Raw genomic sequence first — 26,986 nt, 5'->3', positions numbered from 1 at the left:
AAAGTATATAAAAGCCATGAAACCAGGGGCAAGTGGAAGCTGTCAGGTAAGGGAAACCTGATTCAGAGTATAGCTGGGTCACGGCCAAACTTGTCAAGATCAGGATTTCGCCAATTTGAAACTTGGGAGGACTTGTGTCACTATTTGATCTCTTCATAATTCAAATAAATGGTGCAGATTTAATGCAATTTATACTTTTTTACATCAGTAAAATGATGAAAAGTAATAAAACTAGTCATATGGAAAGGTAAAACTACTATATGATCAATTTGTTTGTACTTGCAGTCAAATTACGGCAAGAAACCACATTTGGTGGCCATTTTGGACATCAACTTGAATTTAATTACAATTATACTGAGATTATGAAGTTGAATTATGAAACATCTGATCACTGACTTCTTTCTTCAGCAATAAAACTGGCGCTTCATCAGACTGAAGTTGCATCTTGTTCAGGAGCAACTTGGCTGTCAAGAATACACAAGACGTAGTATTACATGACAAGTTGCAGAAAAAAATACGGGAAGTGTTCCAGGGAATGGCATCTTAATTTTGAACGTTGAGGATTCATATTGCAACGGCACTTTGTAAAATCTTCACCCTCGGTGCTGCGCAGTGAGAACATGAGGGTCACATAATTCAGTTCAACATGTAATCCAATGGAAAGTATTTTTCAGCTGATTCATAGGCTTTATTTTGAAAGAGCCATCTACCCCCTAAAATAAATTTTTGACTAAAAAGGCTATTTCTTCAGTCCATTGAAGAAGTCATTAAACCCAGTGTCATTAAAATCTAAGACGGGCCATGTTCCGCCCCCTGCCTGATTTTCTCAGAGACAGATGGATACAGACACTTATGACTTTTAATGAGGTTTTCAAGCAACAGATGTTTCCTGTTTTGTTTTGTTTTTTCTTTCTCTTGATTTCTAACAATGTTTGTTTTTCCAAAGTCCCTGTCAGTATTTTATCAGTCTGTAACAGGTCCAACGTCTGCGTCAAACGTTACTGCAGCAGTTAACCGAAGAGTAAAATATTCACTCCTTTTAACCGTTAAATTTTCCAGAAGTTGTGCTTTCTGCCCATTGAGCCCAGTCTCGGGTCTACCTCGTAGTATACAGACGCCGTTGAGGAGATTTCACTTTGTTTTTTTCTTTATTCTCAGGCGAAGATCAAATACTCGCAACGGGAGGCAACAATGAAGTTTGAGAACGTTCTCGCTGATATTGATGGATGTGGAAGGTTTCAGATAATGATCATTGTGCTCAGCTTTCTCGGCCGCTTCACACTGCCCTGCCACTTCATGCTAAGCAATTTTGTGTCAGCTGTGCCCTCACACCACTGTGACACCAGCTCTCTGGATGATGGAGGTATGTTTATGAATTTATCCCAGGCAGAGAGGCTTATTGTTAGCGTTCCACTCGAGCAGGACGGGACTCCAAGCTCCTGCCGGATGTTTCCAGAGCCTCAGTATCATCTGCTGCTTAACAGCTCCAACGTCACTGACGTGGCGACAGTGCCGTGCCAAAACGGATGGGTGTATGACAATTCCACCTTCAAATCTACCATCACGTCACAAGTAATCCTGTTTTACACTTCTGAAAAATACCCCAATGAGCGATCTTTGGGAATGATCTTAACTAATTATTGTCTTTATACCAGTGGGACCTGGTGTGTGATAGAAGAAGTAAAAACAAAGCAACTGCGACCATCTTCTTCATCGGAGTTATGTTTGGAGCCATGACCTTTGGAAGTCTCAGTGACAGGTATGACAGTTCAGATGTTAATCGATGGAAGGTCCAGTGAGCGTGTGAAGGATTCATATCAGGAGTGTTACAAACATTTTCACTTAGGAGCCACGAAAAACCAATGTGGACAAATGAAGTTTCAATATAATAAATACCGAGATTTCAAATGTTCTTTTCAGCACTTTCTGAAAATGTTCATATTTTTGGCATTTTTGACAAAACTTATCCAATAATCTGAAATCATCTTTGCTGCAAAGATTCCTTTCAGACAAAACGTCTGCTGCTCTTCAGACTGTAAGATTACAGTAGATTTTTCATGTCTTTGTTCGCTTTGAGTGAGTCCTTCATGTTGACTCTTCCACTGAACCCGCCATGTTTCTTCCACGGTAAACAACAAACAAACCAAACATTAGCCTCAGGAAGTCGCCCGGCATGTTTCTGTCACAACGTTCGTTGCCATGGCAGACTTACTCAAGAGGAGTAGGCTACAGAGACACACACTCAGCTTCGGAAACCTCCATCCTGAATGCTAATGACGCCTACTCACTGCTCCCTAAACTTAAAGTGAACGACTGGCGCTGCCTCCACCCAATAAAAACCATCTGAAGACCGTCTGTCTTCCTGCAGGTATGGCCGAAGGAACCTGCTGCTGGTGTCCTACGTGTCCGCCATGCTGTTTGCCGTCGCCAGTGCTTTCTCCACGTCCTACGTCATGTTCACAGTGCTGAGGTTCTTCACGGGATTTTGCATCACGGGAATCGTCATTATCTCAACCGTCCTCAGTTAATCCCTGCTTTGTTTTGCTTTTTTTTTTCTTCTTCTATTTTAACATTTCATAATGTGTGCTAACATACATTTTTTTTGGTATTTTGATCCTGCTCGAGTGATGAGGTATTTGTTCCCTGCAGGTGTGGAGTGGGTGGACATTGAGCACAGGAAACTGGTGGGAGTGATTGACAGCCTGTCGTGGACCACTGGGAACATACTGCTGACAGGTTTTGCCTACTTGGTGAACGAGTGGCGGCTGCTGATGGTTTGTGTTACGTCACCTTTGATCATGGCCATTATCACTTGGAGGTAGGACTCAAAAGCCAAGATGTGGCCACGTTCAGATCAAAAACAGTGATTTACCAGAGCTGCAGTTCTAATTTTTGTGTGTCTTTAAATATTCAGTGCTTCAGTTGTAGACTTTGCTTGCAGTATTTTTAGTGCTTCAACCTCTTTTCTGTCCTGCTGCCTTGTCACACCTGTAGCTAATGTTGAATTTATCCCACTGTTCATCCTATTTCTTTGCAATTTAACCCAGTGTGTCGTGTTCAATCTCAGATGGGTTCCAGAATCGGCGAGGTGGCTCATCGCCAATGGAAAGCTGGAGCAGGCGCAGATGTACCTGAAGAAATGTGCAAAGATGAACCGAAGAGATCAGTCAATCCATTTGCTTGAAACAGAGGTAAGTTCACTCCACAGGAGCGTCACAGCATTCTGTTTGATTCAGTTCATGTAGTTTTTAATATGATGGATGATTTATTTCTTCTAGAAACTTTCGACTATTGTCATGACTGAGAAACAAGACCGCGCCTATTCTTACTTGGACTTGATACGAACACCTAAAATGAGGAAACTTGCCCTGCGTACTGGCATATTATGGTCTGTGAGCTCTATAACAAAGATCCCATGTTTTTACCTGTTTTGTATTCAAAGTTATTGAACGTTAACTGTTGTCCCTTGTCTGTTTTTCTAGGTTTTGCATAGCAACTACATATTACGGCATCAGCTTTAACATCGCTGGCTTCGGGCTCAATCTGTATCTCACACAGTTAGTCTACGCTTTAATTGAGCTCCCTGCCAAAATATCAATTTACTACTTTCTGGATAAGTTCGGCAGGCGGAGCACTGAGACTGGAGCGCTCGTGTTTGCTGGAACGTGTCTCGGAATCAACATTGTACTGAAAGGTACACAGGCATAAATCTCACCAGATTTACATCCAGGTTTGGATGTCAATTAATCCAATCAGTTCAATTTAGCTTTATTTATATAGTGCCACGTACAACACAGTCGTTTCAGGTTTAAAATGAGATGAGAACTGTTGCACACTAACGGGCCAAAACACTCGGTCCATCAGCAGACATTGATCACATCTCTTCCCATCATGGTTTAGAAACCAATTTAAATGAACAGATTTGCATATAAAATAAGCTTGACCCCCCCCCCCCCCAAAAAAAAAAATTGAATTACACGTTTGTCACTTCACTTGGGTTTATTCCCTTGTGAATAGCTGGTATTTGCACATATACAGTATCAACTGTTCTGTTGAATTTATATCATTTTAAAACTCTGCTGTATAAAAACCACATTCGTTGTCCTTCTCAGGTAAGTCTGTTGCCAGAACAGTGGTCGCCATCATTGGAAAGGGCTTTTCTGCAGCCTCCTTTTCAACGGTTGTGCTGTACAGTTCTGAGTTGTATCCCACTGTTGTAAGGTAACAACGCACGCCTGCTCCTATTATTCGCAACTGACAACAAACCTGCAGAGGTAAATTGTCTTCTGATTTATACTGAAATGTCTTTTAGGCAAAACGGAATGGGCTACAACTCCTTCATGGCTCGGTTTGGCGTCGCTGTGGCTCCACTGATCCTCTTGCTGGATGACGTCTGGAAGGAGCTCCCGCAGGTCGTCTTGTGCTCTTCGGCGGTGATCGGGGCAATAGTGGCAAGGACGCTGCCAGAAACACGCGACCGGAGCCTCCCAGAGACCATAGAAGATATCGAACAGTCGCATCATTGAATATGACCACCAGCATGGACATACTCTTGCTTGGAGTATGCCTCCGACTTCATGTGTCTGTGCATTTTGTAGAAAATTTTTACAACAGAAAATGATCAAACACAATTTACTGATAAACCCTGACATACACACTTAAAAGCGATATGGAGAAGACACTTAACGCTTAACAGTGTGTGAGCACCTTGCATGAAGACGGTCTCCACTGGTGTGTAGACATGACTTAGTGTAAAGCAGTGGGAGCCTCATTTACCGTCGCTATGCTTACATATACATGAACAGGAGCAAACTGCACACACTAAGGCTCATAGCTGCTTATAGTTCACCAAGCTTCACATATTTCTTTCCCATGCTAATGATTTCATTGCCTCAATCATGTAAATCACCAAGCGAGCAGCTATTTCCATTTAAAATAATATTCTGTATAGTTGTAGTGTTGTCTGAATAAAGTGCATTTGAATGACTGATTCAAACAAAGCCCAAGTTTCTTTGTGGAAGAACTGCACACAAATAATGTCACTGCTCTGCAGGAACAGCGGATGTCACAAGAGGAACATCGTGTTGTTTAATACAAGAAAGGCAAGTTGAACTGTTACAAACTGCTAGGAACTTGGAAGAAAACACACTGAATAACCGATGTTATGCATTAACATGATGGGAGGTGTCGACTCTTCGCCTATGTACATACTTTCGCAGAGGGGAAAAAAAGAAAAAAAAAACTACACTACATTTGCAATGACTGTCTTTACCAATTCATTTATAGACAGAAATTAACTCAAAGCTCCTTTATTAAAGAAACAAAGCAAGCACAGATCTTTGCTATGACTCAGTAGTCTCCCTAAAAGGATTTAGCCACATTGAAAAGACATGCTTGTGATATTTCTTTTGGGAATTATTCTCACCAGGTCTCAGTGACTGGTCTTCATTTTCTGCTGGCCTTACAGTTAGTTACAGAAATAAAGTTGATGGGGAATAAAAAGAAAAAAAAAAGCAAAATGAGCAAAACATTAAGATACAACGGTACAGAAAGATCTAAAACTAAAGTATGCGACTGATTTCCAGGACACTTGTTGGCTTTTGTTCAGTACTGGGAATACTCTTTGCTTTCTAGTTTGGCAATAATTCGCTCCAGTTGTCTTTTCGCTTCACATTGTGGGAAGTTGCTCATTTCGTAGTACTGCGGCGCGATCTTCACCAGCCTGAAAACACAAGAGAACATGAGTCATCCCGCACGACAGCCTCGACTGATCGGGGCACGTTTCACTGATCTGAGTTCCGTACCACTCTGGCTTGATGTCTGTGCAAGTGCGGATGTAGTTCTTGGTGGTGAGGACAAACTCGTTGTAGAGCACCCACTCGGGCTTATGGTCGAGGACTGTGGAGGGGTGAAGTTGGACCACTTGGTTGTCTTTGACTGTGAGGTAATGGCCTGTGCGCTCCAAGTGCGCCACCTGCAGGAAGAACCAGTAAAGAGGGTGGAGCCATGTTAGCAGAGGAGCATATCCGGTTTTGGTTAACATTCAAGGAAAGAGAGGACAGAAAAGTGTGCTCGCCTGCATGAAGAACCCGGTGCAGAGCGCCCGTCGGATGTTGATGTAGTAATCTCTGCTGGTGAACTCTGTGCTGCGGCGAGGCAGGTTGAAGCGGTCCATGATCCTGGACAGCTGCTGCCGCACGTTGTCGGCAGACATCAGCGAACGGTAGTTGACAAAGTTGTCGTAGCACCACTGGTTAGACTCATGGTCTGGAAGGGAAAACGACATTCGAAGCATTAGAAGGATTTGTCCAAAGCAATTAGCGTGAAAGCCGCGGCTTGTGGAGACGCTCACTTTGTTTGAAGGCGTGGTAGACGTTGAGCAGCGTCAAGTGGTCTCCGTCAATGTGAGCAAACCTCATCTTGGACTCGTCGGCCGCCTTCTTAGCCTCCGTTGGACGGACAAAGCACTGTGGGACTAAACAAGGTTGGTATGGGCCCCAACAAAGCCGCCCATACAGATGAGTCAAACATTCACAGAAAGGTGGAGCAAAGCCTAAGATGCTAGGAGACTCGACACTGCGCTGGGACAGGGCAGGACCACCAGCTCTATCAAAACGAGGGGGGAGGGGGGCGGCAGTCTTTTCTCATGGCCATTCCCAACTGGAATGGCTATTAGCTCGAAGAGAGGAAGTCATTTAACCACATCTGTAAAACAAGAGTTTTCACACAACTACAGAACGTTAGGGACACCAACAGCACCGTGACATCTCCAGGTTAGAAATCCTACGGTTTATCGTTGTGATAATAGTGAGCAGGCCTCCAAACAAACACGAATGAAGCGCTTCAAGACTACAACATAACAGAATCAAAACAAGAATACGTGGTGCCTGCCCCATCCACATCACTCACAGCTGAGAGATTTAGTTATTTGCAAATTGATCTCTCAAAAATATAAAATCGAATCCAACCACTGTAAAGTGATTTCGTCTGAGTCGAAGGCTTTACCGACAAGAATTCACAAAGATTTAAAAAAAATTCTACAATCACTACATACATTTTATCCCATAGCTTTGTGATGATTTGTGTAAAAAAAAAAAAAAAAAAAAAAAAAAAAGACTTCAGTAAAGACAAATCCTCCTCTCAAAACTTATGAACGAATAAAGGTAAAACAAAACCGATGGCCATGACCCATCTGCTCTGCATCAAAATACTGCCATCTTTTCTCTGCCTGGGATTTATACGCATAACCTTGTGTTGTGTAGTGAGCATCATTCATTTTATATGACTTATGTTTTCTCTCCTATCTCTTGTCGTTTTTGTAAAAGCTTACATACAACTGAGAAGAGGTGCAATTGTGTTGTAATGTTGAAATGCATATACCGTATTGTTCTGATTAAAATATCAATTAAAGTTAAGCTTAAAAAACTGATCTCCATTTTGCTATAAGCATGACAAATTTCTTTTTTTCCCCCCCCATTTGATTAAAGCTTGAAGTACTTTTTTTTCTAGTCTTTGAGCATAATTTGAATTCAAAACAAACTGAATTTGTCCACCGTCAATACTAGCAGGGGCGTAAACATGTTTTTCATGTCCCACCGTACTAATTTTAGCTTCCTAAATGAACTCGGGATCACATCAAGCAAACCAAATGTTAGACTATTCAAGTACTGAGAGATTAGGATTTGTGCACAAACTAGACGTCAGTTGGGGAAACTGACACCGCTAAGCCAAAGTGTTTTTCCAGCTGTCCGCCCAGTCCTGGGCATTACCTGACAACATGGCAGTAATGGAAAGGATCTCGTTGGAGCAGTTAAACTCGCAGCTCGCAATGACCATCTTGGCCAGCTGGGGGTCCAAAGGAAACTCCGCCATCATGGAGCCCAGCTCCGTCAGGTCACCGTCGTCGTTGAGGGCAGCGAGGTAATTGAGCAGCTCCAGGGCCCTCATCAGCGTCTCAGGAGCTGCATTCAAGGAAATGAACCACAAGTTATTTTTAATTCTGTGTCCAGAATAAGTCACGCTTCACAATAAAACTAACCGTCTTACCAGGTGGGTCCATGAAGTCAAAGTGCACAAGATCATCGATACCCAGCTTCTTCAACTGCAGGACTACAGACCCCAAGTTTGACCGGAGAATCTCAGGGTATGTGTTATCCTGGACAGGGACCAGAATAAGAAATTCATCACTTAATAAAACTACAGGAAACCAAATATGAGAACTCAAAAGTCTATGTGAGAGATTCAAGTAATGATGCATCACATTTAAGAATAAGTTACCAATTCTAAATGATGAAATAAATTTTTTTGCAATTTCAGAAAGATTTGCAAAAGTAGTGTTAACTGTAAAGACTTGCCTGCATCTCTGTTTTGTAGGCCTTCTCTGTGTAGAGGCGGAAACATTTCCCTGGCCGTGTTCTGCCGGCTCGTCCTGCCCTCTGCTGGGCAGAAGCTTTACTGATGGCTGTGACCAGCAGAGACTCCACTCTGATGCGAGGATTGTACACCTGAAAGGGTGCATTCGTTAAACAGGTGTCATTACTTTCACACTGAACTGAAATAAAGAAATCACTAACATACAAAAGATAGAGAATGAAACTGAAAAGCGGGATTTTTCCAATTTTTGGGATCAAGAATTAAATATCCAGTTTCGGGAGTTATACTGAGTTCTACATAACACAAATGAGCCTCTTCAGAAAAAAGGGAGGGCATCAAATTACGTATCAATACGATATATAATTTTACTATTGCCATTTACAGCTAGATTTAACTGACAATATGAAAACCAGATAATAAAAAAATCTATTTTACATTCAAACCAGCAAATTGCAAATAAAGAAGCAAGAATTAAACCATTCATTTAACTGAGTCACATTTCACCCACCTTTTGTTTGGCAAATCCAGGATCAATCACAAACACAACGCCATCGATTGTTAGAGAAGTCTCAGCAATGTTTGTCGATACCACAACCTGAAGGATATGCGACAGACTGTCAATATCCATCCATTATTTGAAAGTGATAAAAACACCTTTCTGGTTTTTAGACCTGAAAATGTACCTTTCTTCCGATTGCGCCGTTGGGCTTCCTTGGAGGAGGCGGTTCAAAGATCCTCTGTTGCTGCTGAGGGGGCAACGTGGAATAGAGGGGAATGATTTTTATGTCTCCGACTTCAGGCCCGAGGTCGTCCACCTCGCGTTTTATCCGTTTGCAGGCTTCATCGATTTCCTGACAGACAGATCAGGTTCAACTTCAGCTTTTTAAAGACATGAAACAGTGACGTAACGGAGAGAAACGCGCAGTGTGGGAGTTACCTCTTGACCAGTGAGGAAAAGAAGGCAGTCACCCTCGTCTTCCTCACACATGTGAATCTGGATGACGGTGCGGATCGCTGCCTCCAGGTAGTCGCGCTCCGGCTCGGGAGTGTAGAAGATCTCCACAGGATGCGTTCGTCCAGGGATAGTCAGCAGAGGGCAGTTGTCAAAGTACACTTGAAACTTCCCGGCGTCAAGCGTGGCACTCATGACAATCACCTGAGGGCAAAGAAATAATCATTTAAATCCTTTTCTATGAAAAGATTTTCCTTCAATTAATATTAAAATTGGCAGAGAGTGAATATAGCTCATTCATCTCGCAAGTAAATCAAAAAGATTTGACATGTATATTGGAATAAAGTTCATTTTGTGAAATGAGGAAAACAAAATACAACTTTTCTCACTTCCTTCATTGTGTTTTATTGTATTCATTTAAAGTCTGACTTTTGATTGGCCTCATAATGTCTTTACATAAACCAATCAATAACCGTACAGCACGATGTGTCCTGCAACAGTTTGAGAGGGTGGGAGTGTAACCAGGGCGTTTTTGTCTATAACCACATATGACAGCAAATCACAAATCTCACTGACAGCTGAATTACATAAGTACCACACATATGGCCATAAACTGAAATTTCAAAACACCCAAAGATATCCTGATCCCACTCTATGCAGTTAGAATTTGTACAGCAAGTAAATGCAATATAAAAGAATCCAATGCATGATTTTAATACAGGCACAATGTACATCTCATTTGTGACTGTTATTAGGTGCCACTGTACCAATAACATGTCTGAAAACAATTTTGCATTCCTTCTTTTTTTCCACCTGTGAAGTAAAACTAAAATTAAAACAAGAGACCTCAACCCTTCTTTTATCTTTCTGTCATTTAAAGATCTGGTGATGAAGACATTTATAGAAACAATGCCTCCAGTAATGCACTTGAAAGGAGAGGATTGACAGCTGGAACTGAAAATAGTGACAAAAAATAAATAAAAAAAGTAAACCCTTGTCCACTTTTTTGACAACATAAATAGATTTCTAGTGTGGAAAAACTCTACAATGCTGCTTTCTCCATGTCTGAAATGTATTTCAGAGTCAAATAATTCCAGGTCTTAACCATCAACGACCACCTTACGCCCCAGCAATACATATAAAGAAAAACAAATGTGCTGTCAATATAGCAACACATGATGGGTCAAATGTATCTAAATGTCCTTGAGTCCACAGGCAGACAGCACAATATAAAAAGAAATCAGAAACCATTTTGGACTCAGATGCAATTGACACAAGCTCCTAAGTTTTTTCTTTATGTGATTGACTGTATCAAATGATGAAAACACCGATTCATCACTGATGTTTGGCGAAAGGAGACATACCTTCAGATCTGATCTTTGACGAACCACCTCCTTCAGCACGCCCATCAGGATATCTGTGGCCAGAGTTCGCTCGTGGGCCTCGTCCAGAATGATGACACCGTATCGCTCCAGTAGCGGGTCATTCATGGCCTCTCTTAGTAACATACCGTCTGTCATGTACCTGAAGAGATACACATGTGTCAGAATGAGAGCGACTGGATCAAAAACACCAGGGACAAACCAATCAGTCTTTCTTACTTTAGTATTGTCTTTGCAGAACTGCAGTCCTCAAATCGGATGGAGTAGCCAACCTCCTGTCCAAGCATGACGTCCATTTCATCTGCCACCCTCTGAGCGACACTCATAGCTGCCACTCTCCTTGGCTGAGTGCAGGCTACGGCCCGCTTCGGACCAGGCAAGCCTCTCACCATGTCCACACACCACTGTGGGATCTTGAAGCAGAGAAAAAAAATTTAATATGAATGTTACAGTATTAGGGCATTAAATCACTCTACATTATTTTTAACAGGTCTCTGCTGTCTCACAAAGTCTCAAACCTCTAAAGATGCATTCAATCAACATTACACAGGCAGCCAGTGAGCTGCAGAGAAGCGATGCTGTTACCTGCGTTGTCTTCCCAGAGCCAGTCTCTCCCACCAGGACAAGCTCTGCTGGCGTGTGTGATGATATCATTGAAGCTTTCTTTGTATTCCCACACTGGAAGCTGTAACCTCTTCTTCAGGATCTCATAGTATCGTGGTGTGTGTGGCAGATTAGTGAATGGATTAATCTGCTGCTGCACAGCCATCTGCTTGAGAGGTGGTAAGCCTATACCCACAGCATTGCTGTTAGAAGGGATGCTGGATGGCTTTGAGTCTCTGTCACGATCTCTGTCTCTGTCGCGGTCTCTGTCTCGGTCCCTGTCCCTGGAGCGGTCCTCACGGTCTCTGTCACGGTCCCTGTCTCTCCTGTTGGCGTGAGAAGAGCACAGCAATATGAACACTTTCAGAATCAATGAAGATCTAATATGCCTTATTAGCCTCTACCATTAGCACTGTCAAAATTAAAATATTAGACGCTTTAGAATTCAAAAAACTCGCACTCACAAAAATGTGTATTTTAATGTAGACATGTAAAGGACTAAACAAGGTACTAACACTGCTGTCATAAATCATGTTAAACTCAACATTTGAGAACAAATGTATTATTAAAGCTGGATCTACGAATCAATGGTGATGTGGTGCAAAAAAGATTACTGTGGAAGACCAGAAGCCCTCTCAATCCTAGCATTAAATGCCTTGTTACAGACGCTACTCCAGGCTTTATGTGTTGATGCTGTGGTTAGCCCGCTAAGGCAACAGAGGCTAGCTCAAAAACGTTGTTAGCAATATGCTAACAGATTGCTAGCAACACACGTGCCTCAACGCTGAGGATTCGTACATTAGCACCTAAATAAAATTACCAATTCTCTGTAGTCATTATTTTCAACCGCATGTTACTGGTGGATTCATATATGGATTAAAAGTAAAGGAAATTAAAGCAACGGCATTGCCAGCTGAGGATAAATGGTCTTGTATTAAACATGTCTGGTGGAAGCTAGCCAACTTAACGAACAGAGGCTAGCTGTTAGCTCGTCACTGTCGGGTTGAATCGGAAACAGCGAGGAGTCACTCACCCGTCAGACCGCTTTTTACTGGAGGAGTAGTCATCGCCCAGGTCCAGACGATGTCTTTTCGACATCTTTAAATAGAGAAAGTAGCTTATCCTTCAGTTAATTGACGCGGACACAGTGCACGGCACGGGCCGGCTAATCGTCAACTACAACAAGCTTCCTGATTCCAGAGCTAACGTGTGTTCTTCTCTACACGTTGTGTTTGCTGAGTTTACCAGCGCCGCCTGCTGGTCGGGAGGGTGAGCCGACGTTTTTAGCTATCTGTAGGCTGTGGAAAATGACTGAAGCTGTTAGAATTTTTTTTTTTTTTTTTTTTTTTTGGGGGGGGGGGGGTTGTTTACTGTGAAACAACCAATGAGTTAATTGTGCATATTAGTTAATTATAAATTCCACTGTGGCTGGTTTAAAAACAGACATTTTCAGTCATTACAACAACAAAATACTGACAAAACAGCACGGCCTGCACAAATAGGTAGAACATTTCAGAACAATGCAGTTAAATTGTTAGGAAATATATAACATTTGAATTTAGACAGGTCATATTCTATCACAGATGGCTTAAATTGTGTTTCCGGCAAAGTCATTGAAAGTGAGCATGTAAAATATCCACCTTCAGAGTTTTCCGACTGTTGGTTTAGTCAAGAGTGAATATTTTAATTCCACAATTGAATCTACATAGATGGAAACCTGCCACTTAAATTACTTTGTAAAGTCACTTAAAAGAAATATATTTTATATATAATATTTATGTATATATATATATATATATATATATATGTGTGTGTGTGTGTGTGTGTGTGTGTGTGTGTGTATATATATATATATATATATATATATATATATATGTATATATCTATATCTATCTATCTATCTATCTATATCTATATATATATATATATATATATATATATATATATATATATATATATATATATATATATATATATATATACATATACCTGACAGTATTTTGGGCAGGAAGTTGAAATCCGCAATCCAAAATTAAATAAAATGATATGGATGGGTTTTTTGGTGTCATTAAATGTCAGCAGTTTTAAATTGTGGTTCTTTGAATTCATAAATGCAACACACTCCAGTTCTGGTATACTGTATATTGCCATGGATGAATGGATGGGAGTATAGAACTTCTATAGAAGTTCTTACTTTCACTTTGGGGATGTTTTATTACTATATTTGATAGAAATGTTTCACTATGTGATAACTGAAAATGCTGTCACGTATTTCTTTCTTTCTTTCAGTTGCTTTTGTTTGCGACATTAACATTAGGTGTAACATTGCCTCTTTGTTTATATTGCTCTCTTCATCATTTGGTTCTTTACTTCTTTATTGCAGTTATTGAGAGCTTCAACATATAACAGAATCCAAATTCTATCCGTCTGAGATGCCCGCCTCAGTTTAACCCTCTTGTGCCCATCACCTTAAATCTCTCTGCCTCTGGTTGAGACCATCCCACCCAGATGTTTTTCTCTTGGAACAAAGAATGAAGAACTATATAACTATATAATTTAAGGATTATTCCTACACAAAACCGTGGTGCACTGCAGGTGTAATTAAATGAAAGAAAGACAGATCCTGAGTTTGAAACTATGAAGGGGGGAGAAACCCCTGCCCTGTAAAGACTCCACCCTCAGCAGGAGACGCCTCTTTTCATGCTTATACAAGCCTGTTAGAAACATCCAGACTCATCAGAAGAGCTTTTACCAGCTGCGAAAACTACACTGTTATTTTCTTATAGCTCTTTCTTTTGTGTATGTTTGTATGATTGAACTTGAACTCTGGTAAGTGACCTTTGGATTGCAGTGTCATGTGGAAATGCAATGTTGTTGTGTACAATTGAAAGATTCTGGAGCTGCAATGCTACGACTCACAGTGTGTTCACTTCTTTTCCTCATCTAAATACATTGTGGCTTTGAGTAGTTTGCATTTGTTTGGGGGCTTTAGGGGCTCCATTTGCAATGAGGAATCTCTGTTCTGTCTCTTTTTGTTACTAATTTACATTAAAATGTACTTTTCTTGGGAAAGATGAGACGAAACCACCTAACTTGTTAAACCTCACATCTATTATTTTTATGTATCTCCCAGGTTGCTGAGAATGTTGGGACTTGCTGTCTTGGTTCTGCTGGCTGGCTATCAACAATGCGTTTCAGCCACCACTGGCTCTTTGGCTCCACCGGAGTTCCTGCAGCACAATGGCTCTCTGTATGCAGTCTGCAAAATGAGACCCAGCACCTTCCTGCCTGATGGCCTCCCCAAAGTCTACGGTCACGCTCTTTTCAAGCAGGACCATCCTCAGGGAAAACTCAAAATGCTGATCCGGTTCAGTGGCTTCCCCACAGAAAGCGACCCGGTGCCCAGAGCGCTGCACATCCATCAGTACGGAGACCTGAGCCGGGGGTGCGACTCCACCGGGGGCCACTACAACCCTCACGACGTGCATCACCCCAACCACCCCGGAGACTTTGGCAACTTTATACCCGAACAGGGGAAAATCAGCACCATGATAGAATCAGACGCAACACTGTTTGGACCCCTGTCCGTGTTCGGAAGAGCAGTGGTGATTCACGAGCAGGTGGATGACTTGGGGCGCGGCGGAGATGCTGGAAGTCTCCTGCACGGAAACGCAGGCCGGAGGCTCGGCTGCTGCATCATTGGAACTTCCTCACCAAATCTCTGGAATACGCAGCAGAAGCAGTTGGCAAGACGCCTGAGGTCGAAATAGTCCTACAGTGAGAGCATGAACATGTCTTGTGTTATTTTTACATTCAAAACAAAGTCATTGTTTTGTTTAGTCGAAGCCTCGTCACCAAAAACATTCACAGCAGCTTATCAAAAGTTGGGATTTGAAAGTTTTCCCACAACTGTTTTAGCAGCATCATTGGTTTTTATGTCCACAAAACTGAAATGTTTCAACAAATTTCAGGCAGATTTCTATTAAATGCTGTTTGTCCAAAATTGGTTTTTGTGATCATTCATTTTTTATTCTAGCATCATCAGGCTGATATGTGTTCTTAATAACAGGAGTTCCTTTTTTGTAGTCCATCATCAGATCTGTATTTCAGTCACTTTTATCCTAATTAGTCAGCCCTGTAAATATGCTTACCCTGTCTAGGCTTGAAAACTTCGTGCATGTGAGCATTTTCTTGAAAATTACAGGAAACATGCATTAAACTAAACTACCTTGAGAGCTTGTCACAACATTAAGCAGTCGTATGGATCTGTAAATATGCATAGAATTGAAAAAGAAATCCCAAAAGAAAATACAACTGTGTGTAATCACTATTTTTCATGCATCAGTACCAAATACTGGTAACTTCAATGATGTCAATAAAATGATTTGTATGGTTAAGTTCAAACAAAATGACAAAATGTTTTGTAGAACAAGTCAAAAGGACAGGAGATAATAAGCCTCATATACATGTACCTCCAAGAACCGTCACTATTTGGAACATGTCTGTATCACATTTAAATGAACCACAATAAACCTCTTCTGAGCTGAAACACAGGTGACTGTAGTCCTGTATTTGTTTTGTTTTTTTGACACAGATGAACATTTCTGATAATGTTGGTGTTCATATCATTCAGAAATTGTCTCCAGTTTAAGTTTACAGCAGCAAAAATGTATTATTATCAGCAGCAGCCTCACCAGAGTCATATTGGGCACAGTCCATGTTTGCTGGGTGGAAGTGGTTAAAGCCCTGGAATGAGATGTTGAGCAATACACCACACATGGGAATATTGTCTGAGATCCAAGAACCGCAGAGCAGAACTGTTTTTGAGGTCCTGAAACCAGACTTTGCCCTGTTAATAAAAACGCTGAAGAACTTTAAGCCACAAACTGCATTTCAGGTTCCATTCCAACCCTGGGAGGAGGAACTGAATGTTTCTATATTGCCTTTTAGCTTCATATGGGGCTGACTCCAGTTTGCTTCTCCAGAGGGAAAAACTCATTGAACATAATCTTTTGGAACTCTTTTTACTTTTACTGTGTTTTAACATGTGCTGTATGAAAAGTGCTTGATAAATAAAATGTGATTTCATCCAAATATCACTGGATCCAGGATGTTCGGTGCTAACATGTCCCAGGATAAGTCGCTGAGATGATAGACATAATGACAGGCACCAAGGACAAACACAGCAAACAGGGAAACCATGGAACAACAGCTACTATCAGAATTATGCAGATGACACAGTTCTTTATATCTGTCAGTGAATGACTACTGCTTCCTATACTTGCTGAGTACAATTCATAAATAAAACTGAGTGGGTGTGTCAGAACTTTCTACAACTTTAACCCAGAAAAACCGGAGGCAACTGATTTTGGCTTCAAAGAAGAAAGGTTAAAAATCAGAGCTCATCATAACCCCATGGCACATCCATAGCAAAATCAGCACACAACCATCAGAAGAATGTTGCAAGAATTAAAGGATTGCTGGCCAGACAACATTCAGAGAAACTTGTTCATGCATTTATTTTGAGTAGGCTGGATTATTTAGGATTGTTTACAGGTCTCAGTAAAAAATCTGCAGCTCATCCAGAGTTCTCACCAACACAGAGAGGGTGGAGCAAATCACAACTGAGCTTAAATCTCTGCACCGACTGTGTGTCAAAGAATTCACTTGAAAATCCTACTTCTCGCTTATAAAGCTTTTAATAGTCTTGGGCCTAAACACATTTTCAGATTTACTTTAAATCTCCTCAGCTGAGGAACAAATGTCCTGAACACTTCATAAACAGATTTGATTTCATTTATTTCTGGTAATATATAAATAAGCTTCCATTATCTTACTTTTATGGTGAAGATGGGAAAACACAGGACACCACAGAGAGATATTAAAACACAAATACTTGAATAATTTGCTTTAAATTTTTCCATCCTTTAGAATGAGTCATCATTTTCTTCCTGTGCTGGACACACATTTTTAGATTAATCCTGAATATTATAATATTTCTAAAAAATAAATATGACTAGATCATATATCCATTTTACATTCAATTTCCTGAAAATGGAGTCTTCATGTCTCCGGATGGTTAACATTTTCCTGCTGGTTTGACTGGAGGAACTCCTGCTGCTCTTCAGAATCACCAGGCGATACAGTCGGGGTTAGAACAACTCCCTCCGTTAAAACACCCTCTGTTTCCTCAGCTTCCTCCTCTTCAGCGCATCCATCTGACTCCTCCTCGTCTGCTGCTGTGAGGTCTGAGTTCTCTGAGGGTCTCTGGGAGCGGCAGCAGTCTGATGGGTGGGTTTTTTCCAGAGGCGTCACTGCGGGAGGTGAGTCACTCAGACACTCGTCTACTTTTGTGAAAGTACTACAATCTGTGGCGTCCTGCGAATGGCCGTCGTCTTGACATTTGTCCCTGTCAGGCTCTTCTGTGTGGGAGCTGGCCGGCTCGTCCTCAGTCCACTGCTGGGAGAAGCTCTGGTCACACAGTTCCTGAAAATCTGACACAGCTGGCGTTTCACTGTCTTTGTCCACTTCTGAGGAGCTCCGCAGCTCGGTTTGCACATTTCCACTTTCCGTAACACCTGCAAGAACAGAAGAGAGGAATAAAAAGTTCAGGAAATATAGTGTCAATGCAGTGTGTTACAAATATTTCCACTGAAGACTCACACTCTTGTCCAGCACCATCTGAGGATTCAACCTGCTGAGTGTTCAAGATGATGGCATCTTTTCCTCCTGTTGAGCACAAAGCAACCAAAGTGAGAACAAACCGGAGGATACTTGGAAGTGTCAACAGTTTAAGACTTAAGACCATCGAACTGGGCAGCGCTGGGATCATTTAAAGTGGGATGACATGAGAATTAAAATGGAGGATTGAGTTCGGAAATGTTATTGGAGAAACATACTTCCATATGTTCCCAGAGACACATTATAAGTCAGCCCTTCAGGCAGCAAGAAGAAAAAAAGGGCAGAAGAAGAAAAGTCATTACTGCAGACAGTAGAAGGAGAACAGATTTAAATAAACCACAGTTTAGTATGACAAAACACTTGTATCCACCTGGAAGGCTCCATAGTCCAGACAACTCAAGGGTTTTGATTTTCTTCTCCAGCTCTGCCACTCGACTCCCGAGAATCCTAATAACAAACAAACACAATAAGATAGAAAGTTGATTTTATTCCAGGTTTGACTCCTTTTTCTAAGAAACCCCAGCCCCTCCCAAAGATTTCTCCTCGCATTTGACGAGACATTGTAGTGAAGCCAAAGACATGGAGAGGGAAATTCTTCCCGTAATGAGTGTAAAGTATGCAGTTCAGTACTTGTTGATTTGACGCTGGTGCTGAATCACCATGTTCTTCTCATGGATGGTCTCCAGCAGGGCCGTGGCTAAAGACTTGAGGTCGGAGATGGACTGAGGGGTCACCGGCAAACTGCAGCCGTTCTCCTCAGACAGTAACAGCTCCTTCACTGCAACGACGTCAATTACACTTTAGATAAACAGCAGAGGCCACTCACCCACATCACTTCATCATCTGCAAGAAAGTTGTGCAACACTGGAATGTGATGGTTTGCAAAAGAACATGTTTAAGACAGTGAGGAGATTTCTTTGGAAGGAATGACCTCTGACCTTGTTTTGCAGAGAGAACTCCAGTCAAAGCACTGCTGTTGGGTTTCCCACCAATTTTAGAGTTCTTCCTACATTCAAGAGCATTCTGAAAGCATTTGAGCAAAAATGTCAGATCTTTCTGAATGAACACCAAACTTAAAATGAATTTTCCAACAGAGGAAAACCAGAGCTACCTTGTATTTCAACAGATTTGTTTTGAGTAAGTTCACTTCTTCTTGGAGCTGGCCCAGACGCTCGTGCAAGTACCTGCAAGAGAGTTCATACTCTAATCCAAAGCATGTAAACCTGATCTTTTAAAATGTCTGCAGATCAGTAAACTTCGAAGTTTCTTTGAAAAGTGACAAACCTGTTCTCCATACACAGTGCATCAATGTCTAAAATCCGGATCTCGTCATTCCCGACGATGTGGTTCATTTCCAGGTTGAGACGGTAAGCCTTCTGTTGAAAGACGTCCCGCTCAGCTCGGACGTCCTGAAGCTCATCTGTGAGCGACTTGACGGTGTGCTCCAGCACTTCGTTCTGCAGCAACACACACACACACACACAACACACACACACACACACACACACACACAACATGTCAGCGCCCGAATAAAAAATATGAAGCCAAAACTGTCCTGTTGCAATTTCTCTTTCTCATCAGAAGTGGTTGTTTCACACTGTACATACGGGAAGTTGTGGTTTTGAGCTTTATAAACAGCTCAATAAATACACAGTGACTCTTTGAGAGCATCAAGAAAAAAAATAGTCTTTCAGATCTTTAACATTATTTCTTCCATGAAAATTACAGGAAGTAATTATTCTGGAAAAATGCTGCTGAACTGGACATTAATCCTCCAGACGCCCCTCTGAGTACCACACTTGGAAAACCACTGACTGGAATTAAAGTTTATATTTACAGTGTGATATCCAGTTTTAATTATTACCACAAAGCGATGATTGACAAAGCAACGCTGCATGTTTTTACCAGAGCAACGTGAATAAAGTCGTCTCTCCTCACCTGCTCCCTCGATCTTTCCAGCTGTCTCACCAGATCTTCTCTCTCGTGTGCAGGAAAGTGTCGCGCTCCGACCTCCTCGTCTCCCAGCCTCTGCTTGGTGATGGTCATTCGAAGGAGCTACAGCACAATTGAAATAAGAAACCTCAGTCTTCAGTCTTCTGCATTCATTTTTGTTTAACAGTATGTTATGCCTTTAAATTACCATCACTCACTTAAAATACACAAAATCTCTTTGATGTTTATATACTGAAAATATGTGTTTAAGTTGTGTTCATGAGTAAAGACACTAAAAAATAAATGGATAGCAGCTTTAAGAATGCTTGATATCACACCTTGTTGTCGCCCTGAGCCTCTAAGAGGCGCTGCTTCAGCTCCTTCACCTCTTCGGAAAGGTGACTGTTTTTTTCTCTGGAGTCCCTGAGAAGTTGAGCCAAACTCACCTGAAAAACAAGTGACGGCAGGTCAAACGTTAAAGCAACACGTACAAATCAGATGACTTAATGACGCTCCAGATGTTTCCTTTTTGTAAAGAATTTCGAGCACATTATGAAGTCTACATTCAATTAACTACATTGAATACCTTAAAGGTGCTGTAGGCAGGATTCCGCATCTCCGCCATCTTGCTATTGCGATTTGACCCATCTAAGATGGCGATTTGAAACCCAGCACAGCCAATCCTGTCCCGTTTTCTCTGACATCATGCCCTTATGCAAGTTAAGCCCCTCCCACAAGAACGTGTGACGAACGCCCCTCGCCCAATCACAGTTAGAGCCTCATGGCCTCTTCTGATTGGTCAAAGATACCTGGAGCTTGCGATATTCCTTTTCAACTCAGAACAGAGACAGATGGAAATGCTGCGTCCTCGCGGTAGTGCAATTATGCTACACTCCTGAAGGATTATCAATGGATACTCTAACATTTAATCCAAATAAAACACAGAAAAATTAGGGTTGACTAGCAAAATCCTGCCTACAGCACCTTTAAATGAGTTGATTTTTCAATTAAAAAAAACAAATGAAATTTCAGCATGCAGCCACTTTAAAAAGTTCAGCAAGACATCAAAAAAACATGGGGTGGACTTCAACGCTCACTTTAATCATCTGTGTTGTGTACTTGTGTTTTATCTATTACTCATACAAACAATACAAAGTTGATGTTTTATTTATCATTTCTGCATTTTGCTAAACTCATCTCCAGGTCAAAGTGGACCTCCTGGACGGCCAGATCTGGCTGCAGGTCTTACATCAGGTGCCATCTGCTTGATAAAGTCCACACAAAAGGCAGATAAATGAATATACTGAAATAAAAGCATGATAAGTTTTTTATTGCGTAGCAGTGGGGGAGCTTTCATTAAAGAACATGTGAAAAGTGATAAGATACTGTGTCTGGGAACACTCTCGTATTGGTGCTTCAGGAACAGGCTGTGATTTGTACAACTAATCAGAAGACCGGTCACTAGCACAAAAAACAAACAGTCAGAGATAGCCTAGTTTAACTTAATCTCTTTGACATATTTTTAGAATAAAGCCAATCTGGACAGCCACTCATCACAAGACGTCGCTGTTCATCAGAATTAAAGAAGACATATTATTATATTATTAGTATTATTATTATTATCATTATTATTATTATTATTATTATTTTGGACTTTTAACAGCTTCATATGGCCATATACAGTCTTTCTTTGGTCAGGGCGATCGATTTAGCTTTCAAGAGACAAAGTAGTGTTTCAGGTGTACACAGAACACAGCCACTGCCTTTTTCACACCATTCCATTAGTTGTACGTATTTGTGCTTTTGATCTTTCGTTGGCCTTCTGAAATAAATGAAAACAGAATCCCATGACCAATATCATATTAAGCCAAAAAAGAGAATTTCATAGTTTGGTATCGCTCAAACTACTCTGTATACTTAAAGAACCGCAATAATACTTAATCAGCATCATATGGACTCTCTAGTGTACACACCTTTTCTTAAGAAGCACCAAGACACTAGTTAAAGGACATTTGATTCTTTACTTACTTGATTCCTTTTCTCAGGAGGCAGGAAGGATCTCCTCCTGTCAGCTATGAAAACAAAACAAATGGTCATTGTCTCATACTATTCTGCATTGTCCTGATTTTATATTATTCTTCATATAACACATGCGTCGCTGTATTACTTACAATGAGTTCTCTGTACTTCTTCTTGAGTCCTTGGTGTCGTTCACGGAGCTGGTTGGCCATCAGCTTGAACTGATCGCGCTCCTGTTGGCAGGTGTCCAGCTCTTTAGACAGAATCAGAAGGGCTTCTTTCTTGCTCTCCAACTTCCTCTTACAAACCAGGAACTGCAAGGATCAAGAAAATACAGCATGCTTCAATGTAACACATGATTCTGTAGTTAAATAGTGCTCAGTGAAAATAAGATCAATTTCTACCAGAGTGGATGATTAAAAAATAAATAAAACAATAAATAAATAATCATTGTGAGAAAATTCTTACATAAATAAATACATAAAAAATATTGTTATAATTAAAAAACAATACAATACAGCAGTATTTTAGTATATATAATACAATTAACAACAACAACGTTCCCTCATGTTGCAGTTATTATATCTTAGATGACTATCTACATGATCAAGGAATAAGATGAATTTTCTAATGACTGCTGCAGGAAGCAATAGTAAGAAAGCTTGTTTATACTCATTTTAAATCTATATAAAGTGGCATTATATTAGGATTTTCATTAATATATACAAGAATAAATAATTATTGATTTCACAAGGTTGAAATGTATTTTGACATTAAACCAACTTGAACCTGCAAACCTCTGAATACAAGGTGTGCTCAGAAGTTAAAAAAAAGTTAAAGACTTTCACAAGAAAAGAAACCGGGTAGTTCTGATTTAATCTACAATGAGATCTTATTTTTGATGTCATTTACTGATTGTGTGTACAAACTATGCTGACAGGCCACCAGTCCATGACTGACAAACATGAAACAGGCAACACACACAGTGTCATAGCAAGAGTCTCTGGTTGCAATGTGTAATCATATCTGTAACTTAATGACTCTACGAGCTTAGCAAGAATATGTTTAAAAATAATGAAAAATACAATTAATGCACTTTCTTATTCTACAGGGAAACAAACCCCGCAGTTAATTTATTCCCGCAGATTCAGTTTAATTAGGATTATCTCATCTGGTCTGCTTGTCATAGCAAGAAGCGTCATGTTCATTTCAAGAAAAGGCACTAGTACAGTATCTGTGATGATACTGAGCGGACGGTGCTCGTGCCAGTGACAGTGGGGTTCCCACGTTCTGCGTCACTGCAGCGGCTCACCTCGCTCACTAACCCCTGCCAGTCACTCTCGCTCCTCCGGGACGCCTCCATCTCTCCTCTTGGCAACACAATTAATGTTCACGACGAGAAAAAGCTTAGTTTCACGTCCACGTATGTGCTCAGATTATACCGCATTCACAGACATTTTGCATCTACAAAGCAGATTAGACGAACCAGGAATATAACTGCATCACTTCCGTCTTTGTTTACGTCGGACAAACGTCACGGTGCGTTGGGTGCCCTCGTAAACCAAAGCGACCTGAAAAAAAAAAACCAAACTGATTTACAGTAAAAAAAAAAAAAAAAAAAACGAATTACAATTATAAATTCTTTCCCGTCAGTAAATTGTGGGACTTCAGATACAACTGATGAAATCCAAAACAAATAAAAAATAAAATCCTGTAGTGAAGCAAGACTACGCAGAGACTACGCGCGATTCAGACACGAGGCATTGAAATATACAAAGAAAATGATTTAAAAAAAAACGGAATAGCCTACATTGAGTCTAAAGCTATATTAAGGTAAAGGTTAAACAAAAATCAATCCCTCCACACTGCTACTTAGATATAACAACATGATAAAATGCTTCCTTTGGGGTGGAAAGAAACCCAGAATTGTTTAGATAAACTCTATCAACCAAAGAATATGGGGGGTTGTCTTTGCCAAACATCTCTTATTATAGTAATTCTTTTGAAATGGCAAAACTCATGAAACACTGGAGTGGAACGAACACGGATTTGGACAAGATTCTGATTGAACAGGAGCTCACATTCCCTTTCAAACCCACAGAGACTCTCTCACAAATGATTAAACAAAAGGACAACAATATGATGAACCCAATTTTAACCACAACATTATTTGAGGGGCCAGGCCCCCTCTTGCCCTGCGTAGACTCGACCCTGGGTCATTGTATCATTAAAAATCGAAGGCACTGTCCATGCTGTCGAAATGGCTAATCCACCGTTGTGGTGCAGAATATCAGTAGTGCACACTTCAAAATGTTTTCAAGGCACTGTCCATGGTGCTGAAATAGCCAAACCATGGATTTGGTAAAGATTAATTGTCAGTCTCGATTCACTGATGAATTCCAATTGCTGTCCATGCTGCTGATATAGCCGATTGACTGTTGTGATGAAGTTTAATAGTGGGTCGTTGTTTACCAATAAAAATAAGGTGCTGTCCATGGTGCTGAAATAGCCAATCCACCACTGACGTGCAGAGTAGCGGTTGGTCACTCCACTGGCAGCTGTAAGAGAATATCAGGTGATTTGCTCCACCCTCTTTGTGTGAGGAGTCTGGCTGCACCAGCCAGACAGAATTTTTTGCAGAGATCTGTAAACACACTGTCAAAATAACCCAGCTTGATGAAAATAAAAGATGGACAAGTTTCTCTGAATCTTATTTTGCTCAGAAATTCTTTTTTTTTTTCAGATGTAACAAGATGATTGTGGTAGATAAATTCAGGTCTGAGCCCATAATTACACCCAAATTTCTGGCTGCTAGACCACTTCAAGGCCTATTAATTTTCCATGGATCTCATGCACATTGAGTATAAATTATCATGTGAAAAGAATGGAAGCCTTCACATTTAACAAAAAATCATTTAACATGAGGCAAGCTCTTTCAGTTTCATGTTTGAAGCACTTTTCTCCTTGGTTTATGGCCACAGCTCACGTATCTGCCAATAACGATGTTGGAGGAGGAAAAAAAAAAGTCTTGATTACCATACATGAAGTGAATGTTTTAATGCATGTCCACAAATTCAACTTTACAATATCATTGTGTAAATGGTGACTTGTTGGTACAGTGGGAAAAAAATAGCATGATCAATAACAGTATACATCATCAAGAAGTACATCAGGATAGACAGAAGCTCAGTCAGGTGTTTTGTTACAGGTCATCTGACAAATAACAAAATTACTGATTATACATGTGGCACATTTTTAACTTTCAACATAAGTATATGGCTTATTTGCATATTCCCTGTGGGAAAAAAATCTGTACAATAGCTGAAAATATAAAATATCAGTAAACAAAAGTGCACACGTCGCACGCCTAATGAAAATGTCTCAAGCATTTTAGGTTTCATTGCAGCCGTGGTTTACCTTGTGATTGCTTTTCAGTCCAACACATATTATTACACATTTTGCATAGAATTAAGAGTAAATGATACATACATCACATTGCTATAAACGAGGCACTCAGTAGCATAGTCATACAATGGGTTTGTTAGAAATGTTGTGCAGCTAGGCTCAAGCTCATATTATCTTCAAAGACATTCAGCTGCATTTTTGGTGAGAATAAGGAAAATCTCAGCGAAGCACTTTTAGATCATCAGTCGCAGAAGATGGATGATTTCCACATATCTTCTGGTTTTATCAAAACATCGTCAGCATTTCTGTTTAATTAAGTGGATGTCAGAACCTGGTGAGCAGGTTCAAGCATCAACTTCGCTACTTGCTTCATGTCTTTCTGATTTACAACTTATTCAGCACAATGTCCTCCCTTGCAAGCCACCTGGTTAAATGAAATAAGAGTTTCAATTATGATTTACATTTTTCAGAAAAGCGACTTCCGCTGTTTTTTTTTCATCAGTGCAAAAATATTGACTACTTTCAAGTAAACAGTCATGGTAAAACATCATTCCCAAATTTAAAGAATCAAACTCTTGCTCTGTGACAGCAGGTTATGCACCCTGTCTTCGGTTTATGTTTTTTTTCACGCTCAATAAAACCATTCCTGAAACCTTTAAGGTTCACACTCAGGTGATCTTTCACTTTTTTCGCCATAAAAGTCAAAGCAAATCATATACATCAAAGCCTGCATGTAAGTTCGATGAGGAAGATCTTTCGTGCACATTCTCACTGCACAGTCTTTAAGAGAGTCAGAAAGAGTTCTGAGTTTTCATATTTTTCATACTCTGTCGTCGATTTTCCTGCTTGTGTATTCTTGACAATAATCCTGCTTCCCTCAGCACCAGATGTTGATCAAACTCAAAATTCAAAGAAAAGGTATTTATTTATTTATTGACTTGATCTCTCCTTCTTTAATCAATTTAAGACCTTAAACAGTATAACCCTTAATAGATGTGTGAGGTGTCCATGTTATAGAAGGCCATTGCCAGAAGAGATATTTCTTGTTTGAGGTTGAGCATCATCATTTTGAAGAAAACATCAGGTGTGCCTTTGAAATTAACTTCATGCAATTGCTTTTGTTTTGTTATCCATCAGTTTCTAGCTATCTACTTGTAATCTAACATTAGTCATAGGCTAGTAATGCATATGATTTTCAGAGTTTGCCTGGAATAAGGATTATAGACATATCTAGTTGCATAAGGAAGAACTTCAGTGAGTACTTGTAGCATCATTTTGATTAGTTTTATAAGCTTAAATCTACAAATATATGCTCAAAAACCATAGATTTGCCCTTAAAACTGGGAGAGAAGATGAAATTCCTTCTGTCGTTGGTGAGCACAGTAAATGATCGCGGTGACTGAACATAAATGTCCTTGAACTTGTGAAACGTTTTCGTTTCAACATCCCAGAGGTAGATCTGTGTGAAGGAGTAATCACTACCAAGAGCGAGATAGTGTCTGTCAGAGAAGGTGAACGGCTGCAGGATCATGGCTCCCCGAGAAGGGAGAGCTTGAATCTCAGTGAACTGCTTATTGGCCCATTTGAGGACCTTGGAGTCGCCGATGTAGCACGTCATGGCCAGATACAGGTCGCCCTC

The 26,986-nt window shown here is 40.5% G+C and overlaps 3 protein-coding genes and 1 pseudogene across 3 annotated transcripts; 2 read left to right on the top strand and 2 right to left on the bottom strand.

Moving 5' to 3' along the window:
- The first annotated feature begins 1,166 nt into the window (after positions 1-1,166).
- LOC115389767 (solute carrier family 22 member 7-like) lies at positions 1,167-4,526 on the top strand. Its single transcript, XM_030093345.1, has 9 exons — positions 1,167-1,572; positions 1,656-1,759; positions 2,369-2,523; positions 2,650-2,818; positions 3,068-3,191; positions 3,279-3,388; positions 3,483-3,694; positions 4,113-4,221; positions 4,313-4,526. Exons 1-9 carry the CDS (start codon positions 1,192-1,194, stop codon positions 4,524-4,526), a joined length of 1,578 nt encoding a protein of 525 aa, XP_029949205.1. The 5' UTR covers positions 1,167-1,191.
- A 520-nt stretch (positions 4,527-5,046) lies between these two features.
- Positions 5,047-12,408, bottom strand: LOC115390017 (pre-mRNA-splicing factor ATP-dependent RNA helicase DHX15-like; annotated as a pseudogene).
- A 1,629-nt stretch (positions 12,409-14,037) lies between these two features.
- LOC115390071 (extracellular superoxide dismutase [Cu-Zn]-like) lies at positions 14,038-15,094 on the top strand. Its single transcript, XM_030093736.1, has 2 exons — positions 14,038-14,139; positions 14,444-15,094. Exons 1-2 carry the CDS (start codon positions 14,120-14,122, stop codon positions 15,078-15,080), a joined length of 657 nt encoding a protein of 218 aa, XP_029949596.1. The 5' UTR covers positions 14,038-14,119; the 3' UTR covers positions 15,081-15,094.
- Positions 15,095-17,358: 2,264 nt separating this feature from the next.
- Positions 17,359-23,413, bottom strand: LOC115390077 (coiled-coil domain-containing protein 149-like). The gene is made up of 13 exons (XM_030093748.1): positions 23,255-23,413; positions 22,091-22,256; positions 21,952-21,995; positions 20,262-20,369; positions 19,930-20,046; positions 19,276-19,448; positions 19,103-19,175; positions 18,930-19,014; positions 18,622-18,769; positions 18,362-18,438; positions 18,210-18,245; positions 17,974-18,039; positions 17,359-17,888 (listed from the first exon to the last, which is right to left on the bottom strand). The coding sequence occupies exons 1-13, from the start codon at positions 23,303-23,305 to the stop codon at positions 17,374-17,376; spliced, it is 1,659 nt and encodes a 552-aa protein (XP_029949608.1). The 5' UTR covers positions 23,306-23,413; the 3' UTR covers positions 17,359-17,373.
- Between the last annotated feature and the right edge of the window lie 3,573 nt (positions 23,414-26,986).

The sequence above is a fragment of the Salarias fasciatus genome, chromosome 6, assembly GCF_902148845.1.
Source record: "Salarias fasciatus chromosome 6, fSalaFa1.1, whole genome shotgun sequence".
Taxonomy (NCBI): Eukaryota; Metazoa; Chordata; class Actinopteri; order Blenniiformes; family Blenniidae; genus Salarias; species Salarias fasciatus.
The sequence above is the reverse complement of the archived record's forward strand: the minus strand, read 5'-3'. Positions and strand labels throughout refer to the sequence as shown.